The sequence below is a fragment of the Fusarium tjaetaba genome, assembly GCF_013396195.1.
Source record: "Fusarium tjaetaba strain NRRL 66243 chromosome Unknown NRRL66243_c0000026, whole genome shotgun sequence".
NCBI classification, from domain to species: Eukaryota; Fungi; Ascomycota; class Sordariomycetes; order Hypocreales; family Nectriaceae; genus Fusarium; species Fusarium tjaetaba.
Window position 1 is genome coordinate 94,471 of NW_023501222.1, and position 17,018 is coordinate 111,488.

General features: G+C 49.2%; 4 protein-coding genes across 4 annotated transcripts; 2 read left to right on the forward strand and 2 right to left on the reverse strand.

The window, feature by feature from the left end:
* Positions 1–60: 60 nt before the first annotated feature.
* FTJAE_1383 (acyl dehydrogenase) lies at positions 61–1,769 on the reverse strand (the record flags this gene model as incomplete). The annotated part of the gene is made up of 4 exons (XM_037347010.1): positions 61–397; positions 448–556; positions 620–896; positions 948–1,769. The coding sequence occupies 4 exons, from the start codon at positions 1,767–1,769 to the stop codon at positions 61–63; spliced, it is 1,545 nt and encodes a 514-aa protein (XP_037211468.1).
* A 2,550-nt stretch (positions 1,770–4,319) lies between these two features.
* Positions 4,320–5,989, forward strand: FTJAE_1384 (uncharacterized protein; the record flags this gene model as incomplete). The annotated part of the gene is made up of 3 exons (XM_037347021.1): positions 4,320–4,337; positions 4,475–5,060; positions 5,109–5,989. The coding sequence occupies 3 exons, from the start codon at positions 4,320–4,322 to the stop codon at positions 5,987–5,989; spliced, it is 1,485 nt and encodes a 494-aa protein (XP_037211469.1).
* Positions 5,990–7,200: 1,211 nt separating this feature from the next.
* FTJAE_1385 (sporulation SPO72) lies at positions 7,201–13,951 on the forward strand (the record flags this gene model as incomplete). Its single annotated transcript, XM_037347032.1, has 3 exons — positions 7,201–7,374; positions 7,441–13,884; positions 13,934–13,951. The coding sequence occupies 3 exons, from the start codon at positions 7,201–7,203 to the stop codon at positions 13,949–13,951; spliced, it is 6,636 nt and encodes a 2,211-aa protein (XP_037211470.1).
* A 564-nt stretch (positions 13,952–14,515) lies between these two features.
* FTJAE_1386 (galactinol synthase) lies at positions 14,516–15,533 on the reverse strand (the record flags this gene model as incomplete). The annotated part of the gene is made up of 2 exons (XM_037347043.1): positions 14,516–15,438; positions 15,488–15,533. The coding sequence occupies 2 exons, from the start codon at positions 15,531–15,533 to the stop codon at positions 14,516–14,518; spliced, it is 969 nt and encodes a 322-aa protein (XP_037211471.1).
* Between the last annotated feature and the right edge of the window lie 1,485 nt (positions 15,534–17,018).

Sequence of the window (17,018 nt, forward strand, 5' to 3'; positions counted from 1 at the left end):
GATCTTTTCCAATAATACATGGTGTAAACTATAGCCACCTTGAAACACTGCACCGTAGTCTTACAACATAGCCTTGGGGAAGTTCCTCATGGCCTGTCTCACACCGAGATCTGCCAACACTTCCTCGGCACCACCGAGAATGGCATCGAACTTGTACGTTCGGTGGAACATCTCGATGAACTTGCCCATACCAGTTTGGGTAATACCACGGCCACCCCAGATCTGGACGGACTCGTCGGCAACTTCGTGGGCAGCACGAGTGGCGCTCATCTTGAGCAGACCAATGGGGCCGGCAAGGTGTTGTGCTTGTTGTGAGTAGGGCATGTGGCACATTTGGTAGGTGACGGTCTCGAGCCATGACTGGTTGGCTTCGATGAGCGCAATCATCTTTGCGAGCCTAGATGGCGTTAGTATTGGGGGAAATATGCAGTGTTTAGGAGAACTTACTTCTGGCGAATGACGGGCTGGTCAATCAGTGACTTGCCGAACACTTGGCGTTGGTTACTCCACTTGAGACACTCCTCAATGATGGATCGTGACAGACGCAGGCTTCCGCCTATTGTAGAGGTTAGTTCTGATCTGAATGGTTATACCGTAGCTGGGAGGTGGTAGCACTTACAAACCATGTACCATCGCTCGTGGTTGAAGTTGCTCAGAATGACCTGGATACCCTTGTTCTCCTTGCCCAACAAGTTCTCGGCTGGGACCTTGACGTTATCGAATGTGACGAAAGCGGTACCAGCAGTTGTGGAGTAAGAGGTCTTGATCTGCTTGGTCTCAACACCCTCACCACGCTCGATGAGGAAGACACTCAAGCCCTTGTCGGTTCGGGCACCTGTAACGAAGTAATCGCACCATACACCGTTGGTGATCCACTTCTTGGTACCGTTGATGATCTAATTTGTGTGAGCGCTTGATCTTTGATCTTCAAGTAGCAATTGACTTACGTAATGCTTGCCATCGGGTGTCTTCTCAGCAGTTGTGCGCAATCCAGCGACATCTGAACCGGCGAAGGCCTCGGTGATGGCGAGACAGATCTTCTTCTTGCCGCTGAAGACCTCGTTGGCAATCTTGTTCTTCCATGCCTCGTCGCGGGCGAAGTTGAGGACCGCTGTCAATCCAATAGTCATACCTGCCATGTTTCCATCGGCGAAACCTCGAGCCATAGCTCGCGCAAGCTCTTGTGCCACGATCAAGTCATGGAAGTAGTCGAACTCCTCACCCTTGACGGCGCCCCCCATGAGATCAACACCGTGGAGATGCTTTCCGGGTCCAATACGCATGTGCAAGATGCCCAGCTCGCTCATGCGATCAATCATCTTCTGGCTAATGTATCGTCCAGTCGCCTCACACTCTTGCGCCTCCGCATAAAGCTCACTATCGACGAACTCTCGGAGCTTGCGCTGCAATCGCCTGTGGCTGTCCTTGTAGTAGGGCGAACGGAAGGGCTCTGCAAGCCATAGGGGCTCGGCGTAGGGGACCTTGCTGAGGTCACCAGGCTGTGGGGTAATAACTTGAGGCTTCTCGCCCTCGATGGTGCCAACGGCGAGGTCCTTGTACTTTGTGAGAACCTCATGTCGGTGGAGATTGTAGAAAGCGGTGGTGGCATCTTGACCGGCGACTTGTTTTAGGACAGTCTCACCACCGGGATGAGCGTCGACAAAGTCTGTGAGATCGTAGACAGTGCTGTCGATAATGCACCAGAGGGACTCGTCGGTTGTATGGGAGCGGACCTCCTCGCGGGAGAATGTATCTGTAGGAGAGCTCATGACTGTGATTTTGGGGTATTAGAGAGAGACGAGGTATCGCAAGAGTATAGAAGAACAAGTGAGAAACAGATTGAAGTTGGATGAATGGAATTTGGCTTGTTTTAGCTGTTCCCAAGCCCCCCCAGAGACAGTCTCACACACTAAAACTACCCCAGACGACGATGAATGACCTTGAACCTCGGTACCGACTAAGTGGGCCTCTTGTGATGAAATACAAAGTCTCCCATTGGCTTCAGCGGCTTCACTTCCATTTTGTGGGGGCGGGGCCGACGCATTTGCACATGATGGAATTACCTGAATCTTGACCAAGAAAGAAAAAAGCTGATACATGGATAGAGGGTCAATGGAGTTGAGTCTTTCCTCGGTAATAAACCTCGATAATGATCTCCTTAAGCGAGGTCTCTACCCGCGGCTTCTTAAAAGGCCATCACCGTCCTTCTCTCGAATGGCCTGATTTTATGGGGTTGAGCTTCATTGGGCTTCATCAAACAAGGAGCCTGGGAGCTGTCGTCAACTAACACTCCCCAGGATCTGCTTGATCATTAGATGATCCCCTGCAAGAAATCATGAAAAGACGATACGTGTTCCGCCCATCTGCTTTCATTCCTGATTGGCTACAAGGCAACATAGGTAAAGCCCTTTAGAGACTGAAGTTGCAGTAAAGGATGGCTATCGAATAAGACGACATCCAGCATCTGATATAGCGCGACGTCAGAAGACTCACTCATGAGGAGCTTCTAGTAGTACTTACGCTGTTACTCAGATGAGTGACACTGAGAACAACATGTTAATAATCGATCTAAGAATTGTACCGTTATTTACGGTCTGTCTGAGGTGCTGAGTTTGCTCATTGCAAGCCGCCCATCTCCATCCTTCAAAACTGGTTGTCGCTATAGGATCTTGTCACTCCTTCTCATTACTTAAGCAAACCAGACTATCATTGAGAATCATATTATATGTGTTCCTGTCACTCTGTTGTAAGCTCTGTGGCTCTTAGCTCAACCTGTGCCAGAGGCTATTGGTTTTTGGGCATGGTGGCCTGTCAGTCTCGTGGGCTTGCGGATAAATCCTTGGACGGCTTGCTTTCTAGAATGCATCCATCTTGCGATAGTGTCAACGCTTCATATATAGATCCCCAAATACGAAGCAGGCAATCAAGTTTCTTTACATTTGCGGCGAATTGCGTTAGTCATGGCCCCACGCCGCTAGGTAGAAGCCGATAAAGATAAAACTTGAGGATTGCCTCAGAATCTTTTCCTCTGAGCCTGAATGTATTCTTTTTTATGTTTCATACCTAGGCTCTTTGAAGAGTAATGCGATATTCCCTCTTTCATCCTGCTCTATATCACTCGTACCCTCGATTCTTACTAAAGTACGTATCAGTCAAGCCAGTCTTAAGATCTCACCCCTCGTTTTCTCTTATCACTTTGCCTCGCTCTTACATGACCCTGCTTGCGCTCACCTCAAACCCTCTGAACCGTTTTTTGCAACCGCCATTTCTCTGAACTAGTCTGGCTTGGCAAACGGGAGGATCCACGGTCTGAATCTGGATCTGCACAGGCCTTTTGAGGGGCATCTTGGTTCTATATCAAACCACGGTCTTGTCCTATCCCCATGTTCCCATGAGCAGCAGTTCAAAGCCGCCATTGGCTTGCTTATTTGCGGGCTTTTCTTTGTGTATCTTCCATTCTCAGCTTATTACTCTTTTTCGAACCCCGGACCTGCATCCGTGACAGCCATGTCCATGTCCGCCTCACTTTGTTTGGTCTTTTACATACTGCCGAGCCTCCTTATCAAAGAGGTTGCTCCAATGGCGATGTGAATAATTCGAGTTTAAAGCTCATACTAAAGCAACGAGGCGCACATGGCGGCGTCTGCCCCTGCGCCCGCTTCTCATCGGTTCCGCCAGTTGACACCGGGGTTTTGTCCTTGTTGATGTTTCGCGATTGGCTCTCCTACGTTATCTGAAGTTCGCAAACCGCTCAGGTTGCCGCAACTATCTCCAACTAGGTCATTGGCTAGAAATTGCCCTGATCTAAACGTCGTAGGAGCTAACACCCGAGACACCACACAGTCATTCCCTCCCTCCATTGTGCGGTGGACATATTTCCCTCGTGATCGTCATCGTCATGGTATCTAGCCTGTTACGAGTTGTCATCTATTCTCAGGGAACTTTGGTGGCCAAGAGCCATTCTTGCCAGACATGACTTTGGCACCTGGTGACCTCCTTGTCAACCGTTGAGGCTTTAACCCTCCGTTTTGGGCTACACCTGTATTCCCCGCCCTATCATACCCTTATATCTCCCTATCTCGATCCTCTTTTCCTACTGGAAGTCCAGTTATCCTTCTTTTACCATTGCTCTACACCCATTCCCAAAAGCATATCTTTCGACCATACATCTTGAATATCTCAGCATGGATGCTTACTCGATATGTTGCACTAGTCCTGCCGCTAGGCACACATCTAAGATCTACCAGGATCTCTGGTCTACTCGTCCACATACTCGTGTTGGGTATGATCAAGATAAGCTCTTGACGAAATTTGTCACCATGGATAGTTTGAAACAGGTATGTACAGAATTTGCACCAAACTGGCCGTTGTTGAATGTCTCATATTGGACGCCACTTATGGCTATTCAATGGTGACAGTTTCATTCTCAGCCTCTTACACACTTTGAAGCCAATGCTGATTAACAAGCCTACAGCGTTGGAGTGGTGATCAGACCTCAAAACCACATATTGGTATAGTCGGTGCTGGTCTCGCTGGCCTTCGATGTGCAGATATTCTCATTCAGAATGGCTTCAAAGTCACTATTATTGAGGCTAGGAATCGAGTTGGTGGCCGCTTGCATCAAGAGGTCCTTCCAAATGGTCACTTGGCTGATGTCGGTCCCAATTGGATCCATGGAACCAACGATAACCCAATGCTAGATCTGGCCAAGCAAACGAATACTGCAATCAGCGACTGGGATTCAACGTCTTGTGTCTTTGACGAATCTGGCGAGCTCTTGTCCCTTAAGGATGGTGAAAAATACTCCACTATCATGTGGGATATTATCCAGGACGCCTTCAAGCACTCCAACAGCAACTCGTCTGATATCGATTCGAAGGAAAGTCTTCACGACTTCTTTGTCCAGAAGGTCACGGAGAGGGTACCTGGTACGGAAGCCGACCATGAAAGGAGACGAAGCATTGTCATGCAAATATCTGAGATGTGGGGCGCTTTTATCGGCAGTCCTGTCTATAGACAAAGTTTGAAGTTCTTTTGGTTAGAAGAGTGTATAGAAGGAGGTATGTTGAAACCGAACTTCATGAAAACAATCATCTAACTCAAACCAGAGAATCTGTTTTGTGCCGGCACGTACAAGAAGGTTCTTGATGAAGTTGCGAAGCCTGCTCTCTGGGGAGCCGAGATCAAGTTCCAGACCAAGGTAGACAGAATATCATATCGATCAAATCCTGAGGAAAAGGCCAAGGTCACAACAGAGGGCGGCCACACACTCGAGTTTGACGAGATTGTTGTCACCGCACCCCTTGGCTGGCTAAAACGAAACCTCGACGCTTTTGAGCCTGCGCTACCTGCTCGGATTACCAAGGCAATTAATGCCATCGGTTATGGATGCCTTGAAAAGGTCTACATCAACTTTCCCAAGCCTTACTGGCTCGGTAAAGAAGGTGACGACCGAAAAGCAGAGGGCTTTGTGCAATGGCTCTCCCCAAATTACGTTCCTGATCTGAACCCAAGACGATGGAATCAAGAGGTCGTGGAACTTGCCAGTCTGGACCCAGAGGTTTCACATCCAACTCTTCTCTTCTACACATACGGCGAGCAGTCGCAGTATATTACGAGCGAGCTATTGAAGATATCGGATCCCCAGAAGAAGGACGAGTTCCTCCTCAACTTCTTCAAGCCGTATTACTCACGGCTTCCGCATTACTCGGAGAGTAACCCTGATTGTAAGCCGTCTGGCTTTATGGCTACGGATTGGCTTCACGATGAGCTTTCAGGATTTGGAAGCTATAGTAATTTCCAGGTTGGTTTGGAAGAGGGTGATGCTGATATCCGGACAATGCGAGAGGGTTTGCCGGATCATGGATTGTGGCTGGCAGGCGAGCACACTGCGCCGTTTGTTGGTCTAGGCACGGCGACTGGAGCCTACTGGAGCGGTGAGGCTGTTGGTAAGAGAATAGCGGAGGCTTATTACGGACGATCCAAGTAGGTAAGGGGCCTTTGAAGATTTGATGGATTCTTCAGTGAGAAGAGGACACCATCAATCGTTTGTGGTTAGGGTAGCAATAGACAAGATGCCTAAAGCGGCCGTCAGAGAAATCTTGGCAAGGATATGCGCGTGATAAGCAGTGAATATGTCGTTGTCTCAGGCTATCAAAGGGACTGCATAGAGATCGACGATGCATTTGTTTGAGGTGAAGTTGCAGTGGCCTTGACTCACCCGGTTTACCCAAAACAGCAAAGGCAATCTTTCGCAACAAATCGTGTCAGAGCAAACCACGTCACAGTTGATCAAGACATTGATTGATTGTAGCATCCATGACGCGGGCAGCACACAATGTGATTGATGGTGAGCCGACCTTATCGATTAAGTTCCCCAAATTACAGTAGATTAGGGGTTGCGCGAGTCGTATCACCCACTAAAAGCGCAATTCACGGGTCAAGTGACGCCCCAACGAGATGTCCTCGGGGGATACATCATGGACCAGCTGCTTTGGTGCACCGCTCGAAACGATCCTTGAAATCGAGTCACGAGCCTCATGTGTTAGTGTTTTAGCGCCTCGAGGGGCGATAGACAGGGTCCTTTCTAGGCCTTCTACCACCTGTAGCTCGTGTGGATTTGGCAGTAGAGGGTCCCCTGGAGGTCTATCTCCCCCACTCGCCCGCCCGTTGCCGTCTCAGCCATGGACCATGCCCATGCCAGTCGTGACTGTGTGACGCTGTCTGTGACGGTGACCCGACTCTTTGGGAAGTGTGCCTCGACTGACCTTACCTTACCTTACTTTTGTTACTGTTCTTTTCTTTAACTCAACTTAAGTTTGTATCAACCAAACCTTTTCAGCCTCGTTGCTGCCTTACCTTTAACTTAGCCACGATTCACATACAAACCTAATCAGTTTATCCGATCTCACGGCGAATTTCCTTCTCCTCTTACAGCTTCTTCTCATGGCCTTGTCCCATTTCCTCTGAACATGTTCTACGGCCCCGCATCTGGCCGGGGTCCTCAAGCTACCGACTGATAGACGCAGACGTAGGCCTCTGCCTAGTAGACAGCAGCGATACTCTGTCGATAACTTACACCATTTCGATTGTCGATATTCATCTGTCTGTCGTCTTCTATCATCCTTCCCTCTCGGGCTGCGTGGGCAGTCATCGCCACTCCGCCCATCGACTCGATCGCATCCCACGAACGACGACACCATGGCGACCCTCTTCCAGTCTTTCCGGAGCTCCTCTATGCCAAAGAGGTTGCTACGATATGCCCTTTCTCGACTGGAACTTCTCGATGCCGAGGCCCTCGATATTGATAATTTAGATTTGGCGATAGGAAGGAATACTGTCCTCGAATTTCGCGATGTTGGGATCAAGCTCAAGGTAGGTTTAATGACTGTGCATCAATCAACAACTTAGAAGATCTTGGTCACTGATGCTTCACCATAGAAACTCAATAAGCTGTTGCAGCTTCCTGACACATTCAGGTTGCAAAAAGCCAAGGTTTTGCTTCTGCGAGTCACAATCCCGATGGACTTTTACACAAGCCCTATAATAGTCGAGGTCGACGGTGTCGATATTGCGCTGCAAGTCATAGGAGCGGAATCCAAACCGGCTCGTTCATCAGGCACAAGAACACCCGAAGAGACCACCGCTGTACCGAACACTGTGGACCTTGCACAATCATTCCTCGAAACACAGCCACGATCAGAGCGAAGGAAACTTGAGGATGCTTTGGCCGCCGAAACTCAGGATCTTGGCGCTTCCATCGCCATGAGCGATGATGGCAGTGAAGACGATCTGGCATACGGAACTGGCCAAGCCCTTTCTCTCCCAGCGTTTTTGGCCGACTTTTTGCAGGGCATCGTCGACCGAACGCAGGTGAGGATAAAGGGTGTTAACTTTCAGCTTGACGTTGAAGTGCCTGTTGAACCGAACACCACTACGACCGAGTTAGTGTCATTCCAAGTCGCACTCGAGGGTATCGATGTCGAAGGTGTTACCACTACCTCTGATAACGCTGAAGGGTCTCCCACTATTGTACCAAAGGAGGGCAAGCGTCATGTTTCATTGTCAAACGTACGGGCGTACCTCATTTCAGAAGCAAACGTCTTTTCTGCATTGGCGCGATCGCCTTCAGTCACTTCGCCATCACTTGCTTCTTCTCCAGCTATGACCAGAAATCCACCGTCCCGCCAGACTACCACACTTTCATTGAGCAGCCTTCACGAAGAATCCGTGAGATCATCGCAGGGAAGCATACGATCAGAGGCGCAAGAATCTTCACCACGGCCAGCTTTTCCACAAGCAGAACCCTTGGTTCTTTCACAACACAGCATCGATCACCGACTTGCGGACTCACACCAGAGTCTTAAGTCCGATAATTCTCTGAGTAGCTCACAGCAGAGCCTTAGAGACGAATACTCAATCGATCAAGAGTCTCCAGAGCACGAATATCCTCTCGGCGACAGTGAGGACGCACTTGGAATACCATACGAATTCTCAAGCCCTCAGGATGATGATGATGGAGAAGATAGCCCTGTGACCCCACGGGCATCGATGTATCACGATTTCAGTAATAGTCCCAATGACGAACCTGTATTTCACTCAACTCTTCTTCCTGGAGAACACGGCTCTCATTCAACTGCGCTGGAGAATGAGAGACCTCAGTGGACTGTCGCAGAACGGGAAGCCAGGTCCGCACCTACACTCGAGACGCCAGCGACAGAAGGTAATTTGGAAGCTTCAAGGAGGGGCGTTTCGAATGAGCACCTCAGTCGGACTTCTTCAAGTGAGAGCTTTGGTGCGAGATCGGCTGAAGACTTGGCACAGTCTCATATGTACACACACGAAGAAGCAGAGAGCATGTACATGAGCGCTTTCTCACAGACTAACGCTCAATCGGCGGCCTTTTTGCCACCGGTTCCTTCTCATGACCATACGCCTTCGCCGAGACCCCAAGATGACTTGACGGAAGAGGTAGAACAACTCTCTGAGCCAGCTAAACCAGTTGAACCAGTCGAGGCGGCAGTTACCCTACCTACAACGGCGCATACGCCTGTGGCAGACGAAAAAACTGAGTCGGACACCATAGATGCAAAGCCCGACATGCCAGAAACGATTCCTCCTCCAATATCAGATGTCAAGCCTCCAAGCCCAGAGTTAGAAGAGACTCCAGCCCCTGTACCATTGGAACAAGAGTCAAAGCCTTTCATTCCCGGTGCTTGGGAAGATGACGACGACGATGATGACCCTTCAGCAAGTGTCATAGCACCATCCACTACCTTGAGACACTCGATGTATCGGAAAGATGATCCCTCAAAAACACGGGATGCCTCAGATAGCGAATCTTCAGAGCCTGCATTTTCAAGGGCATGCCTCACTGATGCTGATCCAGAAAGTCCCAGTACTCCTACCAGACAACAGGAAGGTGCTGCAACTCCCAAGGGACCAACGCGTCTGGTTAAGGAGATTCTAAATCTGAAAACCATCTCGATATATATCCCATCACAGCACCAGCATCTGCATGTTCAGCCTGCATCGCCGGAATCTGTAGCTCAGCTCTCGCAGTCAATGGGACGGTCTACATACCCTCAAGCTCCAGGTGCCTTTTCAATGCATGGCGGGGCTTCCATGCAACAGAACAAGCCAGCACCAGGAGCTTCGAAAATTGACGAAACACTCGAAGTGAACCTGTCACCCATGAATCTTACATTCGACGCCTCATTGGGTTTCTTGCTAGCGATGGTTGTTGGGAAGCTGCTGGATGCTATAAAAGACAAGAACGCGCCCGTATCCGAGAGCACGAAGCAGGAGACAAGTTCAAAGAAGGTGCCCAACCTCCAAATAATATTGGAGGAGATCAATCTTGACTTCATCAATCGCTTGGGAGGGATCTCGGATACGCCTGAGCGTTACATGGACCTGGATCCATCGCCATTTTTCGACCAGGAAGTTCTGCTCAACACAACCTTGCAAAACTTGGTTATATCCATCTCCGAGACCGAGATATCAACACCTCCAGTCATTAAGGGTAAATTGGCTACGCAGCCAGCTATTCTGACCAAGATTGACTTGCAGAAGTTCCGCTTCGGGTATGCAAATGGCGACATCATCTCCTTCGACAAGGGCAAGCCCATGAGTGCATCAGTTAGGGAAACATTTCTATCGGCAGGTTCCGATATTGGAATCGAAATCCTTCAATCAGGTGGCAAAACCAAGATAGACGTCCAGACTCTACCGCTCGTTTTCCAACTTGATCTGCGACGGCTTGACGAGACTTTCAGCTGGTTCGGTGGCCTTAGTAGCTTCCTTAATATGAGTGCTTCGATAGCTTCGAGTCCTGCACCAACCCCCAGACCAGCTGCTCCTGCACCAAAGCCTAGAGGGGTTCGATTCGACACTCCAGTTGATCCGAATGACAAATCCATGGCATCGCAGAATAAGATTAACGTGCGCATTGGAGGCTCTTATGTGGAGCTTATCGGAAAAGACTGCAGCATGCTGGTAGAAACCAGTTCCATTAAGGCTGTGAGCCGTGACGAGGTTATAGGATTGGGTTGCGGCATGATCAGAATAACAGGGCCATACTTGAAGAACTCGACGGCAGATCCTCCTATCAATACGGAGATCACCACAGTCCGAGTCGAGTTCTTGACAACTCCCAACGATTCAGATCTCGAGAAACTCCTTGAGTTAATCATCCCTTCAAAGCATCAATTCGATGGCGATAACGACGAGATCATGGTTGATACTTTGCTACGTCAGCGGAGGAAGGGATCCGTATTGAGACTGTCAGTCGATGGCGTGAATGTTCGCGTTCAAAATATGTCCCAGCTCTCAGTTCTACCGAACCTTGGTGAGGAAGTTGCAAAGCTTTCTACCGTCGCGAAATACTTGCCTGAAGATGACCGACCAGGCCTATTGACCTTGGCAAAAGTCCAAAAGGTTGCGCTGAGTCTAGACTTTGGTGGCAAGCTTGGCCACCTCGGTGCGGACATGAAAGATCTTCACGTAGGTCATATCACAGTCCCTTCACTTGTTGCCATAGCTATACAAGATCTTGCTGTAAAGAGAAACAGGTCAGAAGAGCTGGTTAGCACGGCAACATATGGAGCCAAGGAAATCTCCCTTCGTGGCCCAGTCTTGATGGCACGGATGATTGGTGACGAGATTGAGCCGGTTATTAAGCTGAAGATGCAAGATCTGTGCATCGAGTACCGCGTCCCTACGATCATGGATATTCTCGAACTTGGAGAAGACGCCACACCCCAAGATTTTGAGGCCAGTCTTGCTGCCTCGGTAGCAAACCTTGGTGACCACGCGCATCATGCTTTAACTGGACAGCCTGGCTCTCCGGGTGATAAGAGCAAGGGCGGAAAGCCTATGACCCTGGATATTGGCTTCCGAGATTGCCTCTTGGGCCTTAACCCGCTGGGTCAGCCCTCAAAGATGGTGATCGCTCTCACAGATGCTCATCTTGTCGCCGTGTTGCCCAAAGACGTGGAGACCAATGCTGTCTTCACCATCAGTAAGTCATCCATCTTGCTGATCAACGACATTGCCGAAGTTGCAACAAGCGAACTTCCTGCCACCCAAAGACCTCGCGCCTCATCTTCAACATCTCGTCAGGTGGCAGATATGTGCGCCAGAGGTTATGTGGACATTTGCTACATCTCATCCGCAAAGCTTGTAGTCGATGTGAAGGAACTCGATGATGGAGAAAAGCAACTTTGTGTTGAGCTCAAGGATGACCTCCTTGTTCTGGAAACGTGCGCTGATTCAACACAAACTCTGATCTCTTTGGCCAATGCGTTAAAACCACCAACTCCCCCGAGTAAGGAGAATAAGTATCTTACAGATGTGGTCCCCATGCAGGATCTGTTCGCTTCTATCTCTGCGGAAGCTTTCGGTAGGAACGAAGGAGAGTACGATTTTGACCAAGACTTCGCTGGTGCTCAGGAGATGGCTGGGAGCGATTCTGAGGCCGACTTTAATACAGACAGCCCGCTGCAAGTCCAGTCCCAATTTTATGACGAGGAGCCAGTCGCCGAGGAGCTTTTCGACGCCACGAGTAGCTCTGTCCTCTCACATGGGTCGCATCGCTCCGGCCCCCAGATGAAAGATACTAACGAGGGTGTACTACTGACCGGGTTTGGTTCAGCAAGCCAGCAAACAGTCGACTCTGACGATCTTGTGATCCAGGAAGACTACTATGGTAGCGGCGCTTCAAAGGACAGCAAAGCCAGGATCTGGAATTCGAAGAAGAACAGCTATGATCGGGCTCCCAGCGACTTGGTGAAGCGCAGTCCTGTCAAGGTAACCGTTCGAGATGTCCATGTTATATGGAACCTCTTTGACGGCTATGACTGGGTTCACACACGAGATGTCATAACGAAGGCAGTTCAGGACGTTGAAGCCAAAGCATACGAACGACAAGCCCGTACTGGCCAAGTCCAGGTCTATGAGGAAGAGCTAGAGGATGAAGAGGCCATCGGAGACTTTCTCTTTAACTCTATTTACATCGGCATCCCAGCAAACCGTGATCCCCAAGAACTGTCTCGAGCTATCAATGAAGGCCTGAACGACAATGCAACAGAGACTGAATCGGTTGCAACCACAGCTTTCACTTCTGCTACCAACAGGACAGCACGTGCTCGTCAACCAAAGTCGAAGCGGCTTAAGCTCAAACGCAGCAAACATCACAAGATCACCTTTGAGTTGCGAGGTGTTGATGCAGATTTGTTCGTTTTCCCACCAAATTCTGGGGAAACTCTCAACAGCATAGATATCCGCATTGACAACCTGGACATTTTCGACCACGTCCCAACTTCGACATGGAAGAAGTTTGCAACCTATGACCAGGATATGGGAGAGCGAGAAATGGGCACCAGCATGGTTCATCTTGAACTGCTCAACGTCAAGCCACAGCCCTCACTCGAGGCGTCCGAGATTGTGCTAAGAGCGACCTTACTCCCTTTGAGGCTGCATGTGGATCAAGACGCTCTTGATTTCATCACCCGATTTTTCGAGTTCAAGGATGACCAGGTGCCTGTTCATACGTCAAAAAGTGATGTGCCCTTCCTTCAGAGAGCTGAGGTCAACAACGTAGCAGTGAAGCTCGATTTCAAGCCCAAGCGAGTCGACTATGCTGGTCTCCGTTCTGGCCACACCACTGAATTCATGAACTTCATCGTTCTCGAAGAGGCGAGAATGGTTCTGCGTCATGTTATCATCTATGGTATCTCGGGTTTTGAAAAGCTTGGTAAGACTCTCAACGATATCTGGATGCCTGATGTCAAGGCGAACCAACTTCCTGGTATTCTAGCTGGTCTGGCACCTGTTCGTTCCCTTGTCAACGTGGGCAGCGGTTTCAGAGACCTCGTTGAGGTGCCTATTCGCGAGTACAGGAAGGACGGACGTGTGATTCGCAGTATATCGAAGGGTGCCACAGCCTTTGCTCGCACGACCGGTACCGAACTGGTTAAGCTGGGTGCCAAGCTCGCTGTTGGAACACAATACGCATTACAAGGTGCCGAGGGCATGCTTTCAGATCCTCAACAAGCATATGAGGGTTGGGATGAGGATGACATGGACCCTGAAGAACAGAGACAAATCTCTCTCTATGCAGATCAACCTACGGGCGTCATCTCGGGCATCCGGGGCGGATACCGATCTCTTGCTAGAGATGTGAATCTCGTGCGCGATGCCATCATTGCAGTTCCTGGTGAGGTCATGGAGAGCTCTTCAGCTACTGGCGCCGCAAAGGCTGTGCTAAAGCGAGCACCAACGATCATTTTCAGACCTGCTGTTGGTGTCACTCGAGCAATCGGACAGACTCTAATGGGAGCCACCAACTCGATTGATCCCAATAACAGACGAAGGATTGAGGAGGTAAGTCAATACGAGTTCATTTCAGCGAGCTTGACTAACAAACTGCCAGAAATACAAACGATACTAAGTCGCTTCGTCGGCTTTCAACTTATCTAAAACGCGATACGAATGTGGGCAACATATTATGGCGCAATGATATTGAGATACCAATCACATCGGAGTATCACAGGTGTCTCTGATCTTCCATGTCCTTTCCATCTTCATCTCGATGTTTTTCCCATCAACTCTGCATATAACGGTGCTCGGGCCAAAGGCATATTTTGTTCTTTAAGAAAGAGAGGCATGTTTCTGCATGCACTCGTCTGTGATAGATCGGTAAAAACAGGACATGCATTTAGATGCACAACATAGACCCTGGAGAGGACAGGCATGCGTTGATTGATTTTTCTTTTCACATTCAGCTAGGAGTTGGATTATTCTTACTTGGAGGGTTCTTTGTCTTATGGATGTTTCCTATTGTCGGGACTGGATCTGATACTATAGATACCTGTAACAGAATGAAAGAGTGGATTACCCAAAGCCTGGTGTTTATATTCTGCATCCAACACCTGTGAAACCTCCAGCTCATTCGCATGACCTACTATCTAGCCACAAACGCCGTGCTCATAATACTATCGCTGTCCCAAACTCTTCAAAAGCCATCGTCAGGGACTCCCTTCTCTTTCTCCAACTCTTTTCTGGCACGGTTCGCATCAACCCACCACTTGTGACTCTCGTCCTTACCAGTCCACTCACCCTTCTCATTAATCTCATCCCAAGGTTTAGGACTCAAGATGTAGTGAATGTTCTTGACACTCTCATCCCTCCAAATAGCATCATGGACTCCTCTCCACCGTAGCGTCTTGAGCGCGTTATAAATGTACGGCAAAGGAACCCATCGCTCACGATACAAGTCTGAGAGAAGTGACTGGTCTGCAAAATCCATGTTGGCGGCGTCGGCCTCCATATGCGCCAAAATCTGCGCATAGAGGCCCTGAGAAGGATTGACAACCTGCAAGCCACCGTTCATAAAGCCCAAGGGTCCGACTGACGGATCAGCAGCCTCAGTTTGCGCGGTATCGGGATTCGAGTGTTGGGAGGTAAATGCGCAATTCTCAGGAACCCAATCCTTTGGATAGTGAGGCTTCTTGAGGGGATTGCATACGCAGGCATGACCGGCTGCAAAGACACGCTTGCTGACGGTCTTATCACCAGTCTCAGCAATCGAGGGAGGGTCCAGCTCGAGATCCATCAGCTCGTCCATATTGCGCAAAACAAGCATGTCCGAGTCGAGCTGGACGACGCGCTCATATTCGGTCAAAGAGAAAGGCGCAAGCTTGCTCCAACAATCGTAGAACCGCGGGTCGTTGGAGTAATCCTTGCCTTTAGTTGGCAGCAAGTATGGAATGTGCTGGGTGGCAATGCCACGAGCACGGAGAGCTGCGTGACCTTCGGGGGGGAATGAATCGGTATATAATGCCACAAGAGGGTACTGAGATTTGGCGGCGCGGAGAGAATGTTCGAGGGTGAGAAGTCCAGGCAAGTAGTCTAGGTTCGTGATGAGACTCGTCCAGACTGAGATTGTACGTTAGAACTTGCGCTACGCATGGTTCAGCCTCCTTACCTTTAGGCGAGTCGACAGCTCGTTTCCGAGATTCTGAGTCTGCCATCTTGAGAAACCTGAAGATTTGTCCTGGAAAGGTCTGTTGTTGTGTATTTCCTCCAAGCGATATCGCAAGAGTTTACTAGTTGAAGCGGGGGAGGGGCAATAGCAGAATCGAAAATTGATAAGCAACAGTATATTCTCCTTATGAAACCAAAAGAGACACTGATTTTCAATGAAAGGGTGGGGAAAAAACCAGATTCTTTGGAGTTTCTTCTACTTAGAAGTCATGTTCTTCCACTCTTGCAAACAAAAAGACGCATATCATGAGCCGTCGATGTCCAAATTTAGATGCTGTACCTGACGATGGCGGGGCATTTTTGGAGTTCTTCAGTGACGCCATTGACGATCTGGTCTGTAGCCTCGATTGGAGAAGAAAATGTAAAATCACAGATCCTGCAAATAATCAGGAACCAGAGTCAACAGTCCCATGGAACTAATATCACCATGTCTTCACTTGAAGGTTGTAGTTCTTGTCGTTTTCATCATATCTGCACAGAAAGTTTCGCGTATGCAAAAGCAGATGCAAGGCACAAAGTTTGAATCTAATCAATCAATCAATCAATCGACGTCGCATGGGTAGGTAGCCCAAGCTGCCACGTCTTGATCGACCCTCGGATACTTTCATCATACCCTGTGGGGTCCAGTGCCATCATGCCACAGCTCATGAGCTTCAGATATGACTCTTCCGTACTTTATCTTCCGAATCGGACATCATGTCCGTCATCTTTTTCTTCTTCTTCTTCTTGAACCGTTCTTCCTGGACCTTCGGCTAGAAGCCGAGGTCCTAGACTCCAGTGACTAGGTATGTACCGAGATCAAGTGAGCTGCCATATGTCCGATGAATGTCCTATGTCGGCCTGCCATCATCATTGACGGCAATAAGTTCTTGGTTGCTACGATCCCTACTGAAGCAATCACAAGCTTTAGCCTGCAATTGGGTCCATCAATGTCCTCCACCAACGCAAGATAAGCCCTCCAGAGGATGTTCAGAAATGATAGATTGCAGCTCCGTAGCTGTTCGACGTCGAGGGACTGATATCGTATCCTGGCAACCTCTAGTTGTTATCTCATACTTCGGGTTCAATAGCAGTCCTGACATTGACAACCAAAGACAAAGTTTCGAGATAACACCAAGGTGCATCATGATAGACATATAGCCACAGAGTGATTGGCAGATTTTGTTTCTGTCCAAGATATGATACTGTGTCTATTTTTGTTGAGCGTCGTCATGACTTCCTGGTATCAGCCCCTGAATCAACTCGTAATCGTGTATCTTGAAGAACGGGAGGAAATCCGATCGCCTCTGTTTTCGGTCAAGCACATGGCGGTGTCAAGGTCACAGCCATCCATGATGAACTAGGGGCCCTAGCTCTTACGGTGAGAACAAGGTGAGGAAGATTTGAAGGCTGGCCCCGTTCAACAATTTTTGTTGACGGGCGCCGCCATAATTCCAACAATAGCAATCGCCCCCTGGTTTAAGCCCCTATGG